Below are 17,701 nucleotides of genomic sequence, written 5' to 3'. Positions count from 1 at the left end.
CCCCGGGAAGCGTACACTGCTTTTCCACCCGGAGTGTTGGACGTTGACCCTCCATAATCTGTCAGAAACGACAAACGATCGGTTTCCGTTTCGAACTACTTTGCCTACAGCTCGGTGAAAGAACGGAGAAGTTAAACGTTCTCAAAGTTTCCTGTCTTCTCGCTCCTCTTGCCCGACATCCGCTCGGTTCTCGTTCTTATAATCCCGCGTCATTTTCATTCGCGGCTATCCAACTCTACGGACAAGGAGTCGCGAAGAACATTCTTATTAAGGTCGGATTATCGTGTTCTTCGAGTATACGATGCTTGAATCGCAATTCGTATGTTTGCGATGCTGCTTCTTGTTGTATCATCGACGTTTTATAGCCTTGGAAAAAGGAGATGTTGCGCTACCTCACAGATACTTTGTTTCCGATGGTCGTAAAAGTTGTATCCTCGAGATTAGATGTGAATTAAACCATAGAAATATCGGAAAGCATGCAAAACGTGCAACAAAGTAGGTCGAGTTTGGATAAAGGAGAACGTCGATCCTTGTTTTAGACTTTATTGCGATATCTCATTCGTATATTATTTTTGTACAACTGATTTCTTGTTAATTACGAACTCGTTTATTTTATACCGCACTGCAAGTCGAATACGTCGAAAATCATCTCACGCTTCGAGCAAGTTCTTACATGGTTTCTTGTTGTCTAGTCTACAACTGGAAACCTCATTCGTTTGAAGAGAAAACGAACAAATTTCAAACGAGAAACCCAGAAAAATAAACCCTAGAAGATCCTCTTTCTTCAGAAGAAATAAACTACGAGATTTTAAACACTGCTATCCTTTGAAATATAAACTAACCGTATAACGTGAACAACTTAGAATCGTTTGACGATGCTAAAACCATGAAACCATCGTAGTTGCACAATTTCCAACGCGTAGTCGGCAGATTCAGTTTCTCACCCCCTCAAAATGGGCCAGGATCATTTCGACAGGACATGGTGCGTACGAAACAGCCTTTACGACGCACCAATTCCCATTCCGCGTCATAAACTTGTTTTCCGCGCCCTTACCAGGGGAAAACGGGTCTTCGAATATACACGTGCGCATCCCACCTATGTATCTACACATAGACACGCGTATTTCCAAGATCAAACAGAAGTCGCACGACGACGAAGGCCCTGCTGTTGTTACCATTGACTCGACTTTTCTCTTTCCCTCTCATTCAAGTCCACCCTTCGAGAAGTCGAATATCCGTCATTCCGAAGAAAGATACTATGGGGAAACGTGACCATTCACGTGAAAACGACCAGAACGTCGATCTTCGGATTTATTCAAAGTTCTTGTTTCTTTCAACGAGATTTTTTAGATTGAACGTTTTCGAGATTATTTAAAGTTTCTATTTTACAGTCTTTGGACGAGGGATTTTTAGAACCGCCTCGATTCTTGGATAAATGATTTTTCAACTACAAAGTTTTGGAATTATTTAGATTCTTGTTTCTTTTAACACGGTTCGTACATGGAGCGTTCTTGGAATTATTTGAAATAACGATTTGGATGCAAATGCTTCTAATTGCAAAGATTTGAAAATTTTGCACTCGAATTTGGCATTTTTAAAGCTCACAGACATGTTAGAATTACCTCGGTTCTTGTATGTATTTTCCCCAAGTAAGAGACATGGAGAATTTTTAATTTTTCAGGTTATTTAAATTCCCGCGTTGTACGATCACTGTATTAAAAATTCTTGGAATTATATAAATTCTCGATCCCACTATTCACTGATCGAGGATTCCTGCAATTACTACGAGGAATTTATGCTATACATAACTCGGAGAATTATCGCGGAGCAAAGTTAGCGGTATAACAGTGATAGAAACAAGATAATTCCATTTGACGATCGTCAAACGTCGACGAGCTGTCGTAGCGAGTTCAATTTCGATGGCCGTTCGTTCTTAAGCCCGTTTCACGCCGATTTAATGACCGCGTTTATCCCGCTTTAATTAATTTTTCTCCTACAGGCAATTTATCCAGGTATTTAACGACGCGAGCGCGTCGATTGATTTCTCAAAGAAGCTGCTGCTCTTCGGTTGAAAATTCGCTTAATGTCGAGTGGAAGAATGCGTTCATGGAACAACGAACTCACCGCATATTGCATAGCGGAGGAAAGGACACGTTTTCCTCGGTGTTACACGTGATATATCGCCGGAGAAAGGAGGAAAGGAAAAACCATCGGTTGCAGCATCGTGAAGAACGATAATAATGTTACAAGAATGAAAAAAGTAGAAGAAGAGGAGAGAGAAAAAGGAAGGAAAAAATAGAAGTGGGTGTAGAACGTACGGTAGAAAATTCTAATTCTTTCGTCTCGCTTTTCCTACGTGGGTTCCTCGTGTAAATATTCCAAAATACAGGAAAAATATACAACAGTCGCGAGTACACGAAAAAAAGCTTAATGAATATGAACAATTTAAAAGAGGCCGTTGGCTAATGGTTATTTACACCGCGGAGTAAAAAAACGTCGCTGGTTTCTCCGACGAGAGAAACGTTAGCGCGTTCACGGGAGAAATTTGGAAAAATAGGTAAACGATTAAGTTGAAAGGAGCGAAGACGAAAGGCAGGAAAAGTGGTCTACGAGAAAGTAATCGTTCAAATTGGCGGACTCAGTCTGCCGAGGATCAAACGTAATTTATCTAAAGTGCGTTCATAAGTCTTGCAATTAGGTGGTTGTCGAAGGGCGCACGCGAGCAATTATTGGAGAAAATTGGATAATTCCATTGAGGCGGTACGAAAGAGGGTTAGTCTCATGATAGTGACTAATGACGATAAGCTTTGAATTAGCCGCCCTCCTGGTAAATTAACCCACTCCTTCTCCACACTGGTTATCGATGGTTTCCGTTATTCAAGGTCGTCCTTTGTTTTATTTAAATTAAACTTAATCCAACACGATCTACCGCGTTTTATCAAATTAATCGCATTAAAGGAACGATGATATTATTTTTCACATAGGCAGGGAGGAGCAGATTTATATTTCCTTAAAGAGGAAAGGAGTAAAGGTTCTCCTTAACCCGGTAACTAGGTCGTTCATTAGTCGGAAACTCCCATAATCGCAGACGTAAAAGTTAATCGCTAGAAATTAATTTGACGAATTTCAATGCATTCCGATTATAAATATCGTATAACGATACGTTGGAAACATAATACGCCGAGAGAATAAGTTATTACATCGAGATGTTATTAACAATTCGAGTAAGAAACCAATTCATTTCCTCCAGTTAACCTGATAATTGATCGACACTTATTAGAACAAATACGATTAATACAAATACAATTTACAGGAGTAGAATAAACCTACGCTTATTGCCATAAGTAGCAACGGTCCATCACATGTCAGACAAGCGAGTCACGGATGCCTTTGATCAGACATTAGCGTGATCTTGAGAATGCCAGACTTTTAATCAAAATAATAACAATAAGAGAAAGAACGACGATGAGACAATGGGAATAATCGTGCTGGTATATCGAGACTTACCAGTGACCTTGATGTGGTAGGGTAGTTGGGCACGCCAGGTGTCTTGCATTTTTCTGTCAGGTGCGACGCAGCGATATTCGCCAGCTTCCTGGTAAACGACTCGACTGAGAGCCAATGGACCGGGACCACCGACTGGATCCATTCCAGGACCATGTCCCCAACAACCACCGTCGCACTCCAGAGTCACCGCGCCCCCGATCTGAACTTCCATCTTTCGGGAATCGGTGGCCTCACCGTTCAACGCTTCCGCTTCCGTTTCCATGTCTGGATCATCTAAACATTGATTTGAACGATGAATGTTGGCCAGGAGGGTAAAACAAAAGCAACGGAGACACAGGCAGAGATAGATACAAATACGTAAAGATTTATTTAACAAAAGTACGAAATTAGACAGAGCACGATAACGATATTTCGAATATTCGAACCATCGAGTCTTCGAACTTATTACGCGCCAAGTTTCTTGCTACGTTCGTTCCAAACTTCCCATCCGTACAATTTAACGCGGAAAATATATTTTCCACAAAAGTGGCGTCTTTGGATATTCGCTACAGGGCGAAGGAAATTACAGATTTCAATTTTTCCAATGGCCTCGACATATCAGAGGCGAGCGCGTGCTCGCGATTCTCGGGCACGCGACTCGCATTCGTATCCAGAGGTATTTTAAAGCGATCCTGAAATCCGACCGGTCGTTGTCATCGATAAGAACGAGGTGGCCGCGCATCAGGAATCGCACGCACGTACCGGGAATAAAGTTCAAGGTAGAAGTGGCGTACCCACGTGTGAGCTTCGGGAGAAAATCCTTTTGCCGGAGAACGAGGGCAAGGGAAGATAGGACGGACACCGATGACGCTCGCATCGGTGTACCTTTCCTTTCCCAATTTTACCTGCGGAATTATATGTGCGCGATCGTTTGCTCCGCTGCGAGCTAACGCTATGTTCACAATTACGAGGAGAAAGGGTGTCGAGGGGTTGGTGATGTCGCGGTCGGGCTATCTTCTCTCCGAGAGGAGAATTAGAACGTCGGTAGATAGGGTGGAATTGGTTGGAGGGAGAGGAAGAGGGAAACAAAAGGAAGAGAGGAAAGAAGGGCAAAGAGGCGGGCGAAACGGAAACGATGGTGGGGATAGTCGAAGGGGATGGAGAAAGAGAGCAGTCCTTTGAGTTAGCAAGCTGATCCTCTGGCTCATCCTATAACAAAACAAAGGGATCAAAGTGGTGGATGCGACGATAGGAGGCTTTTACACCCTCCCTCAAGCCCCGGCCGGCTCGCTGGCTATACCTCGTTTGTCTTGTAGTTTGTTCGGAATTTTACAGCAAACACAATCGTGACGCTATAACAAACAGCGGGTACACTGCGAGAAGGGTGGTAGATTAAGGGGTGAAGGGAAGAGTTTCCACTTTTTCTTTGTTAGCCTCCTGAATGCACGCGCGTTCGCGAATACGCGAGTGTACGGAGAATCTCTGTTTTTTAATGGCGATTCTCGTTACCTACGAATTTGATCTATCACCGGAAATTCCGACTGACGCGCGCTTTGATCCTCGATGCGGGCAATTCTGTCGCGATTCACCGCATCGATGGGATCCATGCGTCGTGATCTCGTGCGTCGTGTTGAACCGACTCGTCGTTTATCGTGGAAAAATATAAAAATACTCGAGCGCCTATTGTACCACGCATCCATGTTTTATCCGCTGCCGAACAATTTTCGAGAGGATGTTTTCCAGCCTCGATGAATTGTCACTTTTTTACATTCTGGATTTGAAATCTACACACGTAGATAGTTTGTTTTACATAAATACACCTCGTGCGATCTGACACGTTGCAATTGAAATATTATCGATAGTCGAAGCTCGTTGATGAGATTTCTAGAACTAAAGCATTCTTTAACGTTTCTGTTTAACGATCAATCCGCAACTATCCGTCTTTGAAACTATACGTGACTTCAACTTTGTTGTTCGTTACGCTGTCGAGAGCTTAAGTACTTGGGATGTCGATTGTTGGAAGCTCGATTGCTTTTGACTCCGTGCAATGTATTATGTTTCACGACTGATTGGTAACCGATAGGCCAACCAAACTGCTAACTAGCCACTACCTTTGGAAGATATCTCGACCTCCTCCCCTTCGCTAACCGCGTCTTTTTCAGATACCTAGCGTATCCGATGACGGACAGAACTTTAGCTGTAGCATCCCCGAAATTTAGAAATTTACAACGAAACATACTATGTTTCTGAAATTTAGTCGAACGTTCGATTTCGATGTTTCGCTTTTCCTAAACGCGACAGCAATCACGGAAAGCGACCGCCTAGCATCGAAAATCAATTTCCTAAACAACACAATTCGATCGATCCGAGCGTTTCCGAAATCCACCGTTTGCTCTCTCCGCCACTCTGAAACGTACGTTATCTATGATTGCACGAAATTGGTGTTCGCCGTTTAAAATCCTGCTAGACGTTATCCACGGATAAGTAATCCGGCCAGGAGATTCGAACAGGACGCGGTTGCGCTGTAATCGATAATTCCTTACAGGGGGATGGCTGGTTTATAGGTGCACTCGAGCCATCTAAATTGCGTAGAGATTAGGTGCTCGGAAACCCGTATCCAGGATCCCGTCGGTCGACGGTGCGAGCGGAAGCTGGAGCTGAAGAGGCGGAAAGGGGCAGAGGAAGTGGAAAAGGAGGAAACTCGAAGGTTCGAGGGGAACTCTGCCACCCTCTCCTCTCTTCCACGGGTTATAATGGCAAGATGGAAGGTCGTACGGGGTCCAAGGCTGGGTAGGAAATTTGCAAATTTTCACGACAGGGCACGGATAATTTCCGGTTGGCTCGGTGGTTTCCGTACTTGACAAATGACTGTGGTTTCCGGTTATCGGCTGCGACGACCACCATCCCTCTTGCATTCCGAATTAGCGAGAATGTCTGTTGCCCTTTAGGAGAGGCGATACTCTTTTCCACGTTCGGTCCACGATTACCTACTCTTCTCCTTTGCATTTCTATGGATCGCCATTTCCTCGAAGATATTTACTTCCCGAGTGAAACGTTTTTTCGTGTTATTTGTTCCTTCGTGGTTTCCAATGCTTTAAATATTCCAATCTTTTTCTTTGAGATTTGTTGCAAATCATTAGATTTAAAAAAATGCGTTTTCTCGAGCTATACGGTGTTTGGTAAAAAATAGCGTTCAATTTTATGTCAGTATGGATTTGTTAGATCGATCAGGTTTCAACGCGATTTTTGCGACAGGAACGTTCTTTTTAACGAATAAAAGGTTTCGTAGAAGACAAATATTTCGCTGCATAAACGATGAAGCAGCAACATTTATCTCATTCGATCGTAATATAAAATGGTAAATTGTCTCTTCAGGAGCAGGCAATACGCGTAGACTGGAAAATGGATTTTCTGTCGAAATTTTAAGGCAATTTTGAATCGCCTTTACCACGGCCGTTTAATAACATAAATCTTCGCCGATGACGCAAACATATCGCGTTTCGAAGACTCGGTGGATCGTTTCGACGAACGAGACTGCCGATTCAATCGCTCTCATAACTCAAACAGCCGTGCAACGCGGCCCGCGATTTCCATTAATTTCTAATATTACTGTACCCTTTATCGGCTCGTACAGCTGCTCTACTTATTCTATTTTTAACCTTTTCATTGTTATGGAACGAAATGGTCGTTCCATAGCCCGCTCAATAAATCCATTCGTTAGCTATAGACACCGATAGATTTCAACGTGTATTTAACGCGATTTTTAGCGCCTTTACTTAACTCAATATCGTAGCAATCGACGAATCGACATAACATAACATTGATAACACAAAGTCGTTTCGCGTCCCACTGTCTTATTTCGCGATCAAACCTGCATTTCCATAATGTTGTACGAAAACGAAAAGGGACTTTTCGCTTTTAAAAGATCGTCTGTTTTCTGCAATATCATCAGAATGGGCTATCTTCGAAGCATCTCTCTCGATACATCGTACAAACTAACTAGCTTTTATACATTACAAATGTAATCGAGACTTTATCTTACAATCGATCGTTCCTCGCGCTTGAAAATTCAATTTTCTGCTCTTTATTTGCGCGATAACACGGTTATCTTGCCAACGCACTCCTCTCCATTTCATCCAACAAAAAATGAGAAGAAAAACAGAATAACTGTGAAATTATCATCACATTCTGTATACAGTTTCGTGTTTCTAATTTGATATTAATCTAACTTCTAATTTCTCTAACGAACAAAGAACACGTTAATGCGCTTAATTGGCAAGAAACTCAACAGGTAACGGATGCGTTTAACAAAGTAAACCCGAGTCTTCGTAAATTACGATACGTAAGAGTGTCAAGCCAGTCTCACAGTTTTGACAGGAGTTTAGAAAGCACGCCAAGTCTCTGAATATGTAAATTACGTTGATGGGAAAAATACTCACAGCGTACGTTTAGGAAATAACCGATACTGGTGAATATGCCGAGCATGTGCCTGGTGTAACATTTGTACCAGCCGCTCTCGGCGCGGCTGATTTTTGTGAAGTTCAGCCATCCGTCGTCGCTCTGCTCGACGGGTGGTCCATTGTCTGAAACACAAACAGAGAGGCTGTATGGTACGGGAATTAACTCGGTGGAAACATCACGTCGTCCGACCGAACCGGCGGCGATTCTACGCGCACGTTTCTCGCGCGGAATCGCGCCGTGCCCCAACCCGATTAACCGGCATCGCGTCGTTGGTATTACGCGGTCGACGCTGGCGCGACGCCAACACAGGCCTCGTTATTGTCTTTCGAAAAATCTCTGTACGCGCGGGATTACGCGCCAACGATTTGAAACCTGCGATGGGGTAAGGGGATGCTGTTTCGAGGGTTAAGTCGCTGGGAACAGGTAACCTCGTGTAATTTTACTATTTGCTATATAGGAAGCCATGGTAAATAAGAAAGTCTGTGCAATTGTGATACTTTTAGAGCGAGTACAAGAGAAACCTGCGTACTTTTCGTACTTTCTTAGCAACGAACTAATGTCACGTAGTCGTAACATTTTCGGTGCAAGGTTTAGTAATCGAGCGAAATCTTATAATTTCGATATTTGAATTGCTGCTATACGCTGGTATATCGCAGCAAGCGTATCTCAGCAAACTAGCGCTGTCTCGTTTTCAACATTGAACGTTTTTATCCGGAACGTCGAAAAGAAATACGAAAGGATTAATAGAAAAATTAGTTACAAAGATTGAGAGCAATTGCATGAATTTCTATGGAAGAAATGTATTCTCATAATATACTACGCCACGCCAGGTTAAAGATATATGTCGAATGGAATATGAAATTGGAATTAGTAGAAGCATAAGTCGTGGACGATGAAAATTGACCGGAGTACCGATAAATCAAACTACCCAGCAATTCCACCTATCAATAATCCCGATTAAAACGAACGGCCATGATAAATCTTCGGACGCTACAACCCTTTCGTGCAGCCGGAACTTAAAACTCAGCGATCGTATCGATCGTATTTTCGTTAATCAAATTAGTACACGCGACTCGGCTATCTTCCTCCTTGCGAGTAGGCGGGGCGCGACGGTACGATAAGAAACAAACAAAAGTGAACCGCGAGGATCTACCGCGGCTCGGCTTATTCGAGCGAACGAGTAAAACAAAGAAGCCGAGGAAAAGAAAAAGGAAGCAAGGAAAAAGAAGCGGCAGGGGAATCCGCTGGTATCCGTTTCGCGAAGTCGTTCGCGAAACTTTCATCCGGCCATAGGCATTTCGTTGGCTCGTTGTTTTTATCCCGCCCACGATGCGATTTGACGAAAAGCAGGATTCGACGCAGCTGTCGGATTTACTGCTAGTTCTCTGTGCTACGTCCTGAATGTGTAACAACGTCGACCAACAGAAGCACAGAGATGAAAAAGGAAGAAGGGTAAGTTTGCTAACGGCCGTGGCGAAAGAAACCGAATCGAAAAGAGAAAGAAAAAGAGAGAGACGAGGAAAAAAACATTCTCGCGTGTATACTCCTCGGTCGACGAAGTTTTCTGACGAAACTTTTGTATGATCCGGTATAACAGTCTTTGGTGGTTGAAACTCGGATGGTTCAGAGGGCGGATCACCACCGACTGTCTCGTTAAACAGCGAGGTCGTGCCGTTGCCAAAACAAGCTCGATTGTGTTAACGGGACCTATAGGCTGGGAAGGACTAGCAAGATGTCGTGCTATTTTCTATGAAATAAGAGCGGCCCGTGACTTGGCCCGCCAAGCACCATATATCCGGTAGGGTTATGCGGGATTCCGGCTATTTGGCTCGGAAACAAACGAACCGTGTTTCAAACCGAGACAACGCAGAGAGAAGCTCCGGAAAACGGATAGAGTGGGATATTGGCGTGGAACGGTCGGACAGAGTATTTGGTATAACGTAGAGCGTTTGTTAATTTTGACGGGGTCTAGACCACGACGTTGCCAACTTATCGAATACTTTGAAATAGTTTTACTCGAATAATTAGTTTGATTGGTAATGAACGGTACGATGCATGGAGAGTGAAATTGAGATATTTATACAAGGTGTTCCATAGTCGATAGTTGAGGATAATCGGTAGAACGAGGTCAAGATTTGCGGATTGCTTGTTCGATTTGCTTGCTGGGTAAAAACGATTAAGATTCTCGAGATCTTACGAGAGAAAAGAAATTAGGATTGTGAGATTTTGTTCGAGTAAAATGAAGTGGAAATAAGATTCGAATGGAACGGAGTTAAGTGAAATAAGACGAGAATAAGATTTTTCACGACTCGAACGAACGTCGGTGAGTAATTCTACTCGGCACGCTGTATAAAACGAGATATTCTCGTCTAAGCTCGAACAGCCGGCTATTAGTTGCGCGGAGGAAGCAACGCAGATTGCGTTTTTTGCACGCTGTTCGAATAAAAAGTAGAAGAACGATCGCGAAAGGAAACGTTCCCACGGAGACGAGTTTACTCGAGGTTTACTCGTTTCTTTGCCGTGTGCAATCATTCCTAAAAAAAAAGTGTTGCTCGACTTTACCGTTCCGGGTGCGTCAGTTAGCCGATCGAAAAACTTCGTCAACGTAAATACCGACCCGTTGCAGTGTCCTCGCTCGTTCTAAGACTATTTGAAATAATTTTGCTAAAAAGAGAATCATTCGTTGTTAACTCGCTGAAAGGAACATTTACCATCGATTGTAGCAATATGAAACCTATATAGATCCTTAGAGAACTCCCTTAGACGAAAAAGTTGCAGAAAAATTAGCCACAAGACTCGCGATATATAAAATTTGGACCTAAACTCGTCTAAAATAAAACGCGAAAGCATTTTCAGAGAACTCTATCTCGAGTGTACCACTGCTGCTTCAAAAAAAAAAAAAAAAAAAAAAAGAAAAAGATGAGAGATATACCAAAATGTAACTAATTTAAATAAATACGAATAAATCTCCCATAAATCTCGCGCGTATAAAACTCGAATCTTCTCTTTAAGTTGGCCTGCAGTAGACGCGATTGTATCACAAACGTGGCATTTTTTCGCTGGCAAAAAGGAAGCGAACATTTAGAATCCGTCAACGAGTTGCACGGTGGAGTTCGCAGGAAAAACCGAAACGAGGTTACGTATAACAGACATACGTATATATTTGACTCTGGCTGGCATCGCATTATACGCTAGGTTCGTATGAACAATGATCGGATGGGGATCTACTTCCCCCGGAGCGGTTTCCCGCAGCTGACGCCCTCGTACGTTCTCCGGAACGTCCGTAGCTCGAATGTATCGTCGTGATAAATCGTTCGACGGGGCCGTGATAAATTCATCCTTCTTTTCATTTAAAATATCCTCGCCCTTAACCGGGCCACTTTATAGCGATCATTACATATTGATCGTATCGCCGATGGCAGAGAGCTGGCCGCTGCTTTTTCTTTTCCTTCTACGTCGATAAGTCTTTACGACGACAATGTCGTACGTCAGCATGGTTTTCTCTGATTATTCCAGGCACGAACAGGGTGGCCGATTTTATCGTGACGCTGAAATTTCGTGAACGGGCTCGACTCGCGGCAGGATAACAGTGGACAGTACAGATATTTATCGATAAATTGAATTCCAGTCGGGGATACGTACAGCCAGAGTGGATGGCAAGTGGTTGGAAAAATTGGTTGTACGTTGCGAATGGTAGGCGAAACGAGTGTGATTAAGGACTCGAAGAAAAATCGTATACGAGTTAAACGAATAGTTGACAAATTAAATCGTTTACGGCGGTTATGTTAGTCGATATAGTAGGAAAAATACACGGTGTATCGAAAGGATATTAAACTTATCGCGTGACCTCCTTTCCAACCATATATCGCGCACCCTTCAATTATTTCTAGCTTATCAGACATCCGACTACCGACTCAGATTTATAACCTCGGAAAAAAAAGAAAAGTGGAAGGAACGAGCAGAAAGATGGAGAAACAAAAACACGAAACGGCTAGGACGAATACGGAAGCCGGTCTCGAGAACTATCAAAGAGCTAGTTGAACCGCTGGCCCAAGCGTCGTGATATTACACGGTATGCCACGAGGAAAAACTGCAGTTATCCAGCTCCGTGCTATGATATATCGCTGGAAGACGAATGGTCAAAATATCTGCCGGAGTTTCAACAGTGATAAAGAGCTCTTTGAAGGAAAGCGAACGTGCTTTCCCGATATCTCCGGGCATCTGGATTGGGATTCGTTTAATAAGAGGGCACCCGTTCCAAAAAGAAATTGGGATCCACGGGAACGAGAACGAGGGATGGCGAAGGACGAGATCTGGAGAAGGGTGAGTTGAAACGCGAGGCTAAAAGCGAAGCAAGACGAGCTCAGGGGGTGGAAAGGATGTGGTTGGAAGGAGGCATCGCCCGGAGCGGCTACGTGCTCCAAAGGATATTAAAGTATTTTAATTGCAGCGGATTTCGCGGAACGCTGGAAGGATTTATTCGAAATCACTCGATCGAGTCTATGAATAGGGATTAAGCTCTCGCTTCCAGCCTCCCACATCGTCCAACCCCTCGTCTTCCCCTCGTGAACCGATGCACACGGCAGGCCGGAATTCCGGACGTCAGGAATGGAAGGCAGAAATAATTGAACATTTAATGGGATAACTGGCGCTTATACCGGTCGTGACGTTGTCGAAACCGAAAGACTCGATTCGCAGAATGTTACCCTCTTGTTATTACTATGATTGCGAGGACACTCGTCGCGGCTGCCTGTTTCTGGCCAATCTCTTCTTTCGCCTTTGCTCTCTGGTTCTTGGCTGGTGTCACGCGGAACAGATCGACCGGATAAATTCGTTCAGCGCACGTTAAACGTCGAATTGCGGGAAGTGGAACGTCGAACGAGTGTTTGGTCGCTCGTATCGCATCGAGCGTGCCACGAATTCGTGCGATTCTCGGATCATACGGATCGAAGTCTATGGTTTTAAACTAATTATCTACTTTCGAAGAATCGAGAAGATCGACGTCTTTGAAACCAGGATCGCGAGAATCAGGTCGGAGGTTCCGAACGTTTCAGTGACATCGCGTTACATCGGGCACGATTAAACCTCAGATTCTTAAAGACAGCTATTTATATTACAGCCATAAATTTCGGCCATTATTCTCTTAGAACAAAGTCGACAAATCGAATCCACTTATCCGGACGATAATTGGCAGTTCGTTGTAAAGCGAGAAGAGAATCAGCTCGGCACGATGGAACGACGCAAGATATTTTTCGCGTACAATTTGTTACGGTCTCGTGAATTCTTCCGTTTCGGATACCGTTGAACAATAATCCTCTGCGTCAACCGTTCGCCGGTAACGGGTCGTTCATCATATTTCTTATCACTCTCACCTAGCTGATCACGGCAGAAAGTGACGGGTGCAGCTGCTCTCAGCATTTTGTGTAACTCAATAACGGGACTAACGAGGCTTGTACGATTAACTCGACTCCCGATAAATTTCATCGCCCTTCCACTACGGCAAACGGAATTTCTCTTCAAAAGGGGAAACGTCGCCATCGCTTTCGAAGATCGAAACATCGAAAACATTTTCGATATCGTTGCTATGTTGATTTTTCTATGATTTTGAAAAATATTTTCCCTACCCGAGGCATGAAATATAAACTTTGGTTTTGCAAACAATGCTTTTTACCTAAAACTTATTATACAAATAAAGATCTGTTTGTAATTAGTAACAAAAATTGGAAAGTAGATATAAATTCGTATGGGAAATGTCCAAACACGTACGATGTGATTTATCGTGTTGATTTTACGATAGATATTTTCTAATTACTTCTTATCGAGCTCGTATAATCATAAATATTCGCCATAAATTAGTTATTGATTTCGGCATACGCTTCTGTTTCGTTACTCATTGTTCTACAGCGCAAATGGTAGATATTTCGCCGTACGTTCGTACTATATTATCAGATAGAAGCTGATAACGATAATTTACGACGTACGGTACTACGCGAAAGTCTTGAACAATCTACCAAATAGAAACATTTCTTTTTATCGACCAACGTACAAATCTCCACGATGCAAATTCCAGAATTTCTCGTTATATCGTTTCCTACGAGCGATTACCCGAGATGTTTTAAAAAACCGCAACATTCCCGCCATTTCTACTGCTTCCAACGTCAGAGGCTTGCAACGAGATTAAACATCGGTTTGATCGTAACTCGAATCGGTACTTCCGTAGCAGCTTCCTTCAAAAGGTTCGACCTACAAATTCGGAAAAAACCGTGGTTCCATAAAAAGTTCAGCGAACGCTCGGACCGAACCGCGTTTAACGAATGTAATAGTTTCGCCCGCTTAAACTGGCCGGTCTAATCAAGAAAGTGGTCTCGCCGTTGGTAACGCGGTACTCGCCACGAAAATCCTACTCCCGTTTCCTTTTTCGTGATCAAAGTTTCTCTGATTGACGACGAATAAAGGAAATTATACCGCGGCGAACTTTTATTTGCCACCGATTCGTAGCAAAAAGCAACATCGTTACCGATCCTCAAACTCCGTCTGTAAATCCTTTTCATGATTTCCACTGGTCGGATAAAAGGTGCAGAGGTAGACCAGTGGAAAAAGTTTGCTAACTGTTAGGCGAACGTGAACGAAAGAAAGAGGGATCGACATCGAATTTTCTGGCCGGAAAAGAGATTCTATCGTGGAATTTAGGGTGGTGAATATCGTTTGGTGTCTGAACGTGTGGTTCGATAATCATTTTTCGAAGTGGACAGACAACGTCGTTGGAGTTTTTAGGGATATTTTTACACCACAGGGGAGACAAAGTACGGGTGGATTTTCGGATTTGGATTATTTCACGGTTTAATGCGCAGGATAGAAGGTTCTTACTTTACGGCGTGGCACGGACACGGTTTCAAAGAAGCATATTTAATTTAACATACCGTTGCAGTCGGCTTCTAATTACATTAAAGGATCAGCTTAACGAGAACAAATGCACACTCGGACTGCATGCTCGAATGCAACCTTTTTTGAGGGAGGAAGAAAAGCTGCTGCGAAGAAAGCTCGAGGAAATTTCACGATCAAATCCACTTTTAAAATTCAACAAGAGCATCCTCCGTAGCTCCGTGAAAATCCTTCAACGTACTTGGAATTACCATACATTAAATCCTTCAACTTCTCCGACCATCTTCGCGTATCTTTTTATTTTTATTTCCTACGGAAAATTAGCAAATAGATCGAGCAGCCAAGAATCGAAGAAACCGTGTTTCAGAAAGGAAAGGTTATTCCGACGGAACAATTGGCCGCGTATCATCTATCCCTGGGCTTCGAATCGAGCAATCAAGTTGCAAATCATGCTGTTCGTGCGAATAGCTATCACCTATGGCGGTGCAGCTACGAATTCGTGTCTAACACGCGCGTGCATCACACGCGGCCAGAGAACGAATCTACCTACCAGCGATGGTTCTCTGTGTAACGACGTAGCATGCCGACTCGGGGCGAAAAGTACGTCCATTAAAACAAACGTTAATTCCCATGGTAGGACGCGTAACGACTCGCACCGCGGCCGTTACGTAAAGCTGCACGTACCTGTACCTACGTACGTTTCGTACTACCGAAACAGGCGTACGGTCATGAGGATACATAACGCCGAATTTGGGTTAACTCTTGGACTACGCTTTGAACAAGAAACACAGGGGAATATTTGCCATCGTTACTTTCTTCCTTTCGAATTAGTCCGACGAATTTCGAGGGCCAAGCTTTCTGACTTTTCTACGGAATAGTTTCTAGAAAGTACATATCCGTAAAGTATTTTTATTCGAGCGTCCGACGTGTCCGTTCTTATTCTACGTTATGATACGAACTACTCTGAAAAATAGCGCGGATCAAGGTTTCGCATTCTACAGGGTAGAGACAATTCTTAAAAAAATAATATTTGAAAAGTATTTCCATTCGCGTATCTGACGTGTTCGGTCGTATTCTACTTTATGGTATTTCTTTTGCTGACCTTGCATCTGTTCGAACGAATTGACAGAAGGCTGAGATGATAAGAAATAAAGCCCGAAATTCCAGTCAGGATCGAATGATATATAGCTCGGACTTGGTTCAACCCCTACTGATAATAAGAAAAGAAGAACGCCATATATCGTCACTGGCTACATAGCTGGCATTTTCGTCGATAGATGCTACTAGGTATATTATATATTAATTTATAACCTCGCTATATCGTGCAAACCGGTTGCATTACTTCGTTACACAGTCTTTTCAGGCGCAATGTATTTTTATTATATTTTACTGTGAGATCTGACAAAAAAGGTCGACACAAGAGCCAACCTACTTACATACAAAGTAACTGCTTCACCTTCGACCCGGACGTTTTATCCTCTCTATCTGAAATCGTTCAAGAAGCTTTACTTTTACTCGTTGCCCCAGCTAAAATGTTGTTACATCGGGGTGTATCGGAATTGAAGGACCTCCGGAAGAACTCAAAGACGCTACCACGAGGAAAGAGAGACAGTGTCCGGGTAGACTAAAGGGGGAATTATAGAAGGCTTTAAATATTTATCAAGTCGTGGGCCAGTCTACCGTCGGCGAGCTTTGACAAAGAACAAGAGGCTGCTAATGAATCCAGTCGGCTGGGAGTAATTCACCGTCCCCGTTTCTCCTCCTCGAAGCAAATGGAATTTAAGGGAAGAGGCGAGAGAACTTCTCCATTTGCCAATCTTCTTCGATCCTCGTGCTTAAAAGGAAGACTCGTATCGATCGATTTCCACTTCTTTATCCCCGAATTATTCGTTCATAACCGTTCGATCTGTGGTTAGGAAATACAAATACAAGGTATCGCGGAAATCTATCTCTTTCGCTTTCGTTTCTATTCTATGGGTTTTTTTTTCGATCGAGAGGTTCGTTTCCGCCGGAAGGGAGCCGACCACTTCACCGTCGAGCTATCGATTACGGTCAGAGGGGAAAAAAAACGCGACGAACGAATTCGAACGAGCCAACGACGTTCCACGTTCGTACAAGGAGATTTCCAATTATCGGGAATAAGTCGGTGGAACGCTTCGAAAGCGAAATCTCAATGGAGTCCCATTGATTTCTGCGAGGATAGGTGGATGAAAGGAACAAAAAAGAAGAAAGAAGAAAGAAAAAAGGAAGGAAGAAAAAGCACGACGAGAAAGAAAAAGTAGAAGAAGAAGTAGCGATGCGCGCGTGACTGACGAAAGGCCACGGAAGAGCGGAGAAGCCGTCTCGAAGCGTAGAATTTTTAATCTTGACGAAGCATTCACAACACGCCGGGTTAGAGGAACGAGAAAGAAGCACGCCATCGGGTTGCTTTCGCTACTCCACGAAAGATAATATCTGTCACGCATACTTATCCACGATGAGGGGATTCGCTCGCCTGGAACAGGGTAGGATTATTTATTGTTCTGACTTTCACTCCACGAACTCGCCATAGTCCTCTTCGGGTCGCCGCGGTATACACTAATGTGATTATACGATTTATCGTTTTGTTTTCTGATGACTGCGAAGAGACCGATAGTCTGGACGTTGATAGGAAATGGGAACACTCGATACCAGGATACCAATGGGGCAGATAATTCCGTCTTGGAATAGAAGATGAAAATATGCCAGTTATTCTAGGTTTTGTTTTCCTTGCTTTTTTTTTTTTTTTTTTTTAGGGGTAGCCACGTTACGAATTAGTAGGAAGAAACGTAGGTTGGTTTCGAAAGAGATACTTTGCATTTTTATTAGAGACAATTGCAAGATGCTAATGTTC

General features: G+C 43.3%; 1 protein-coding gene across 2 annotated transcripts in view; it reads right to left on the bottom strand.

Moving 5' to 3' along the window:
- The window catches only part of tei (irregular chiasm C-roughest protein teiresias), a 321,318-nt gene that overhangs the window by 70,990 nt on the left and 232,627 nt on the right, over positions 1 to 17,701 (bottom strand). For both annotated transcript variants that reach the window (XM_076620193.1, XM_033335069.2), the window contains exons 8-9: positions 7,926 to 8,069; positions 3,508 to 3,780 (exon numbers count right to left, since the gene is read on the bottom strand). In XM_076620193.1, coding sequence (XP_076476308.1) covers positions 3,508 to 3,780; positions 7,926 to 8,069 — 417 coding nt within the window. The remainder of the gene's footprint in view (positions 1 to 3,507; positions 3,781 to 7,925; positions 8,070 to 17,701) is intronic.

Source organism: Bombus vancouverensis, chromosome 7 (assembly GCF_051014615.1).
Source record: "Bombus vancouverensis nearcticus chromosome 7, iyBomVanc1_principal, whole genome shotgun sequence".
Lineage (NCBI taxonomy): Eukaryota > Metazoa > Arthropoda > Insecta > Hymenoptera > Apidae > Bombus > Bombus vancouverensis.
This window is presented reverse-complemented; position numbering and strand designations above follow the sequence as displayed.